The sequence below is a fragment of the Dipteris shenzhenensis genome, chromosome 12 (assembly GCF_047967505.1).
Source record: "Dipteris shenzhenensis isolate YYH24624 ecotype China chromosome 12, Dip_SZ_1.0, whole genome shotgun sequence".
NCBI lineage: Eukaryota > Viridiplantae > Streptophyta > Polypodiopsida > Gleicheniales > Dipteridaceae > Dipteris > Dipteris shenzhenensis.
The window spans coordinates 27,559,053-27,566,349 of NC_141607.1; the positions used below are offsets into that span (position 1 = coordinate 27,559,053).

General features: G+C 42.1%; 1 protein-coding gene across 1 annotated transcript; it reads left to right on the top strand.

Annotated features, from left to right (window-relative positions):
• The first annotated feature begins 3,183 nt into the window (after nt 1–3,183).
• On the top strand, nt 3,184–5,708 carry NAP57 (NAP57 homolog). The gene has a single exon (XM_087382505.1). It carries the CDS (start codon nt 3,428–3,430, stop codon nt 5,372–5,374), a length of 1,947 nt encoding a protein of 648 aa, XP_087238631.1. The 5' UTR covers nt 3,184–3,427; the 3' UTR covers nt 5,375–5,708.
• The last annotated feature ends 1,589 nt before the right edge of the window (nt 5,709–7,297 follow it).

Here is a 7,297-nt window from a genome sequence, read left to right on the forward strand (position 1 = left end):
TTAGTCTGTACAAATTCAGGAGAAAGTTATCGTTGTGCCACTACGGTCCCAAAGATCTGCCTGGACTTTGATCCCTCTCTTGCTTAACCTGACCGTTGATTTAAGTTGATCCTCTCTTAGCAGTTGAGAGCTGTACAAAATTGAGAATCAGATTGAGTCTTGACTACAGAAGGTACCTGTTTTCCTTGTGAACCACTTCCATTTAATAAATGGACGCATACTTTCCCAAGCTCTCCACATGCCCTTCCACAGCTCTGATCCTTTCATGACACACCTTTCTTGCCCAAAAAGAAGAGAGCCTAAAGGAATATCTTTCCAGTGCTTGCAACGGTCCAGTTTGACTTTCCTCACATTTTTAAAAATAAGGGTAGCCCAAACTAATTCAGGTCCTTGATAGGCTTTTAGACTCCACTGCGCCATAAATCTTGTTGAGGATTTTTCAATATCCACCACTCCTAGTCCACCTTCAGCCTTCAGAAGGGTAATGAAGTTCCATCTTACATTAGAGCTTCCGTTTTGATCTAGGGAGCCTCCCCACAAGAAGGTTCGGAACAGTCTATTGAGTTGGTCGATTTGTTTTCTTGCTTGGAACCAACAGGCTATAAAATACAGAGTGGAAGGATAAATGTAATGATTTAAAACAAATTTTCTCCTAGCTAGAGACGGCAGTTGCAGGCCTTGCCACCTATTGATTTTGTCCCTAATCTTATCAATTACCCAGTCCCATCTGTCTTTGTTTGTACATTTGAATCTCGTTCCCATAACATTTGCTACAACTGATAGTTCTCCAAAGCTGATCATCCTAACAACCCAAGGAACATAAGTGCATAGTGAATGATCAGGTAGCAAAGAAGGTTCCCGTCAAATGGTTCATCTCTAATAATGCATGTAGTAGCATCAATAAGCAGGGAAATCTAAGAAGTTCCACCTTAGGTCGTGCCTCTTGGCACAACACTTGCCCCTTCTATCCTATAGAACTCCCCAATTTCCAATAAGTTCATAAACTAGTGAATGTAAGCATTTGATATGAGCAATGTCACTGTGTGAGAACAAAACTTATCTGTAAAGTCCCCTTTTAAGAATGTAGGATACTTTGGATTTATGACTTTGTAAGTACCATACTTACAAAGCAACTTCCCCTAAAAAACAAATCTAGGAGGTGCACAATCTTAGAGGGACCAATGAATTCCCCTCCCTACAAAGTTCTCTTTCAATGGAATTATTGCTTTTGCAATGGTTGGATTGTGTGGTGATGGTAGGAAGTTGTGCATCTTTACATCCTTTGTACGAATTTACATCATCATTCTCTTCTTTGGACATAAACTGTTTGCTTGTTGCAAATACAAATGTGAGAATAAGGAAGGTTCACAAACACAAGTACAAACACAAGTTGCAATTACTCAAACTCATTTCAATAATTCATGTGCTTTATTAATTGCAATGTAGTAATCACTCTTATGAGGTAGAACTACCTTTCTATGAAATCAAACAGCCATGATTGCCAAATGTTTCTTTCAAATACGAAAGGAAAGAAACACATGATTTCAATTGTTTGTTTACATCTTCATAAGAAGACATGGTTTTCACATATGTAGCAATAAATGTTTTTTGACATAAAAGCATAAACATTTGAGCATTGCATATCGTAGTGCTTGCCAAGTGAAATATAATCAGAAGAAAACATCAACAACATAAGAAGCAATCACAATCAATGTTGATAACATCATTCACATCAACTTTAGGTGTACGTTCTTTGTTCTCAAATTGTCTCACATGTTTACTTTTACTTGTACGCTACACGTAGGATGTAATAGTGGACCTCAAGCTAACATATTTGGGGTTCTCTTGTATAAGCTTCTTCACTAATAACAAACATACACAAACAATTAAAACGTGGAAGTATAGCAAAAAGAAGACAATAGCTCTCTACCTTGAGCGTACAACCTCTTGAAACAAATTCCTCAATGAACAATGAGAAGTCTTCTTGATTGGAGAATTTTTCAACAACTTCTCTTGGGGAGGTTTGCTTGCGGAAGCACAAACATAAGGAGTTGACTTTGGAGTAGGTAGGGATGCACTCTTTTCCATGCAAGAGTAAGCAGAGACAACAATACCTACAACAAAGAACGTACAAATCAAAGAAATATGGATGTCTAGGAAGGTCTTCCAAAAGAAAAGGAAGCCAAAAAAACAAATTCCATTGTGGAGGCACGAAATGAGATTCAATATAAAATCTCTATCAAAAGAAGGTCATATGTCAACAAATGAAGATATTCAATATTGGTTTAACCCTTCAAATATGATTCGCTATAGGCAAGATAACAAAAGTTGCCACAAAAAGTTGTATACACGAAAGCGAAATTCCGAACGAACCTCAAATGAAACTTTCTTCAACCACAAATCAATGAGAAATACTCTTGGATGAAAAATGAAAATCGTCCAACGCTACATTTGTATTTTAACAGCGTGGTAGAAGTAACATTTCTTAGACAGACGCACAAAGGTCTCTTTTGTAGAAGACGAAACTGCCTAATCGGGTCATTTTTTTGAATGGCAGCCTGCCTGCAAGAACATGTTTTTTGCAGGGAACCACGACGATGATGTAGAATAGATATGAAATTTAGCTTGTCGCTGGAAAATGCCGATGCTTGTTTAGCAATTAAATCAAGAGGTAGTAGCGCAGGATGCCAATTTTTGTTTAAGTAGCATACATCTAAGTCCTGAAGATGCTGCTGTTGATGACGGTAGAGGGACGAGTACTCGAAGTTATGAATTCTATCCTCTAATCGGTGATGACTCTCTGCAGGAGAGGAGTTAACGGGGTTGTGGGAATAGTCTTCATTAATTTGTATTTTCGCGCTGTAGCATTATGTTGGCTTTGTAAGTACATCACAGCAATCACCTCTACTACTAAAGGAGTTCAGGAAGGAGAAGAAACGTAAGAAGCAGTTGCAAGGAACCTTTTAAACATACGAGGAAAACACTGTTTGAACGTCATCTACACATATTCTCTAAATTTTACAAAATCTGCAAAATATTATGCAAAATCTGCAAAATATTAGGCAATGTAGTTGTATTGTAGCTTAAAAATCGGGAAAGTCTCATGAGAAACTGTCAAAATGTGTGTGTGATTTGTTGAGAAAAATGTTTTCTATGAACACTTGATTGTGGGTAGAAACCCTAGTTTCTTTGATGAAGGCAAAAGTGTGTGGCGGCTAAAACCCTGGTTTGGGCATAAACCCTGAAGAGCCAGCCGTCTTTATCTTCATCTTCATCTTCATCTTCATCTGCGTCTTCATCTTCATCTTCATCTTGTTACTCATCTTCTTGTTGGGTGCTGTGAGCTCAGAAGCTCAGAGCTCAGGCGAACCAGTTAGCCCGCCCCTCCTCCTCCTCCTCCATCTCCAAGCTATCCAGAGAGCTCGCCATGTCTTCCTCTGACAAGAAGAAGAAACGTAGAATCAAGGAAGAAATCGATGACGAGCCTGGCGGCCACTCTTACAATTCCCTCCCCGCCCTAGGTGACCAGCAGGCCTCCACCGATTACCTCATCAAGCCCCAGTCCTTCACCCCCTCCCTCGACACCTCCAAATGGCCCATCCTTCTCAAGAACTACGACAAGCTCAACGTTCGTACCGGTCACTACACCCCCCTCCCGACTGGCCACTCGCCCCTCAAGCGTCCCCTTTTCGACTATATCAGGTATGGGGTCATTAACTTGGACAAGCCTGCCAATCCTTCTTCTCATGAGGTGGTAGCTTGGATTAAACGCATCTTGAGAGTGGACAAGACAGGCCATAGTGGTACCTTGGACCCCAAGGTTACGGGTTCTCTCATTGTCTGCGTTGATAGAGCTACTAGACTTGTGAAAGCCCAGCAGGGAGCCGGTAAGGAGTACGTCTGTGTTGCCAGGCTTCACTCTGCCGTGGATGATGTGGCTAAAGTTGCTCGAGCTATAGAGACTCTCACCGGTGCCTTGTTTCAGAGGCCTCCTCTCATTTCTGCTGTCAAGCGGCAGCTGAGGATTCGAACCATCTATGAAAGTAAGCTCCTGGAGTATGATGCAGAGAGGCATCTGGTGGTGTTTTGGGTCTCCTGTGAAGCAGGAACGTACATCCGAACGCTCTGTGTGCACTTGGGACTTTTGCTTGGTGTTGGTGGTCACATGCAAGAGCTGCGAAGGGTGAGGTCTGGCATTTTAGGTGAAAAGGACAATCTTGTGACAATGCACGATGTGCTTGATGCACAGTGGGTTTGCGACAATCACAAGGATGAATCTTACTTGAGGAGAGTCATCATGCCGCTCGAGGTCCTACTTACTAGTTACAAGAGGCTTGTCGTGAAGGATTCTGCCGTGAACGCCATCTGCTACGGTGCCAAGCTTATGATTCCGGGTCTTTTGAGGTTCGAAGATGGAATAGAGAATGGAGAAGAAGTTGTTCTCATGACCACGAAGGGTGAGGCCATAGCACTAGCTATTGCACAGATGACAACAGCTGTGATGGCTACTTGTGATCACGGCTCTGTCGCCAAGGTGAAGAGGGTGGTTATGGAAAGGGATACCTATCCAAGAAAATGGGGCCTAGGCCCAAGGGCTTCGTTGAAAAAGAAGCTAATATCTGAAGGGTTACTTGACAAGAATGGCAAACCGAACGAGAAGACACCTAAAGAATGGCTTCGGAATGTCATCGAGATGGAACCAATGCAGGCTGGGGAGGATTCTGAAATAGCGAAGCTTGCAGCCGCCCCTTCAATACCGTCTGGAGATTTGACGATCACTGTGAAGAAAGAGATTGCAGAGATAGAAGAAGCCCCTGGATCTGAAGGCAAGAAGAAAAAGAAGAAAAAGAAAGACAAAGGAGGTGAGGATGATTCACTCCCATATGAAGATTTGACGGCCACTGTGAAGAAAGAGATTGCAGAGACAGAAGAAGCCCCTGGATCTGAAGGTAAGAAGAAGAAGAAGAAAAAGAAAGACAAAGAGGGTGAAGCTGATGGCACAGAAGGTGAGCAAGAGCAGTTGAAGAGGAAAAAAGAAGTCCAGAGTCCCAGGCAGACAACCCCTGAACTTGCTCCATTGAAGAAAAAGATTAAGCAGGATATTATGGAAGTAGAAAATGACACGGCAGAGTTGGAAAGCAGTGAAAAGAAGAAGAAGAAGAAGGAGAAGCACAAAGAACAAGATGGCGTTGAGAAAAATGAGATAAATCAGTCAGTCAAAAGTGAGGATGGAGAAGATGGGAAATTAGAGAAGAGTCACAAGAAAAAACAGAAGCACAAGGAATTGGAAGGTGAACCGACTGTCCAAGATGATGAGCCAGAGTCTTTGAAGAAGAAAAACAAGAAGAAGCACAGTGCTGCACCAGAATCATAGTTGAATACATCTTTTGATTTTCGAGTTCTTTCAGTATGGCACCCATGGGGGCTTGTATGAGATACTATTTTCGAGTGTATCTTGTCTCATAGGCCCCTGAGGCTTTGAGAAGATGTTGATAAATCTGTGTGTGTGTGTCCCTCCTCTCTCTCTCTCTCTCTCTCTCTCTCTCTCTCTCTCTCTCTCTCAGGGTTTTTAAGAATCGCCTGTCTAACGTTAAGACACGTCAGACACGTACGTTCTACAAGAGACGCTTAAGGCACTCTTAAAAAAAAAAAATATTGGTAGTGGTTTTAAAGTCTTTGTTTTAAGCTTGAGTCCACTGTCACTTGTCATGGCTCGCTCTTTACCTGTAACTCGGCACTTTCATTTCAGTTATCATCTGGATATTTGTTTTATGATGTTTAGACTCCAACTATGACACCTATGATGTTTGATATATCATAGATTTTTAGACTTAGGTATTTAGTGTTCATTTTGGTAGTGGTTGCTAACTAGTCCTGTTGTTATTTGGGTTTTGAACTTACAATGTTGTTGAGTTACTACTTCCAAGCTCTTGACTAGAGTCTCTAGTCTCTGTATAGTCTTTAATGTAAGATCTTTAATGCATATTGTTGCTAATTGAGTAGACTGTAAAGTTAAGTATATGTGACATTTGGTAAATACTTAGCAGCTTTTGGTTATGGCTTTTATGAGCAGGGAGGGACTGAGATTGGCTGAGGGCACAATCATGCATGGCCCATAGTTTGCTGTTCCAGCTAAGGAGATTTTAGTCACACGAGGATGGAAGAGATGAGGAACCTGAAGGCAGCAGGCTGAGCATGCCTTGATAGGAGTGCATTGAAACCCTGCAAGTTGTAGACAGCCTACTGTGCCATCATTTATTGGTGCAAGTCCATTAAGGAGAAGCAGATTCAAAAGGGGCTGATACTTTGTTGTGTCAGGCAAAGTAATTCCGACCTTCCGGCGAACCAGCTTCCAAAATTTGGGCCATGGGTGATTTTTTTTAATATTAAATGAGTCCCTGTGGTTTAAAGATAATTCAAATTGTACATCTCTCTTGCAAACAAAAAATGAAAAATCAATTAGTTTCTCTCATCGCAATCAAATGAATTGATTACTATGCTGCCTTGAAAATTTCTTAAAGATTAAAATCCCTCCTTTATTGAAAGTAAATCCTTACCTTATCTCAACTTCCTTGCTCTCCATCTCTCCCTCCCCCCGTCCCCCTTGTTGCCATCGTTTGCATCTTTGTTTGTCTCCCTTCTTACCTACCTCACGACACTCTCCATCTTTCTTGCCCTATCACCTTGATGTCTCTTGCCTCAAGCCTCAACCAACCTTTTGCATGCTTGCCATGTCCTTGCTCTTCCCTCCTTGCATTGCCTTCTTCGATCTCTCCCTCCCCCTTTCTCCTCTCTCTCAACACCTTCCTCCCTCCCTCCCCTCCCCTCCCCTCCCCTCCCCCCTTAGCCCTCTATCCCTCCCCTTCTCTCCTCTCTCTCTCTCTCTCTCTCTCTCTCTCTCTCTCTCTCTCTCCTTCCCCTTGGCTCCTTGTTTGTTGCTCAGTCCCCTCTATCCCTCTTGTTTTGCCTCCTTCCTCCTTGTCCCTCATCACCACCTTTGCTCCCCTTAGCTCCTCCCCTTTGTCTTTCTCCAACTCTCCCTCCTCGCCCTTGAATTCATCGCTTTCCTTTTGCCCCTCCTTCCTTCCTCCCATTCTTTCCTTCACTCCCTCCTCTCAGCTGTCAATCAACGGTAGGTTATGTTAAGTGTAGTGTGGTTTATTGAGAGTAGTATAGTTTATTTAATTAAGCCAAGTGCCAAGTATTGCACTTAGCTGAATGAGGATTAATGTGAATTTTCAAGTTATAAATTGAATTGAATTTTTGTCATGGCATTTTTTTCTTGTCTTAATGTTAG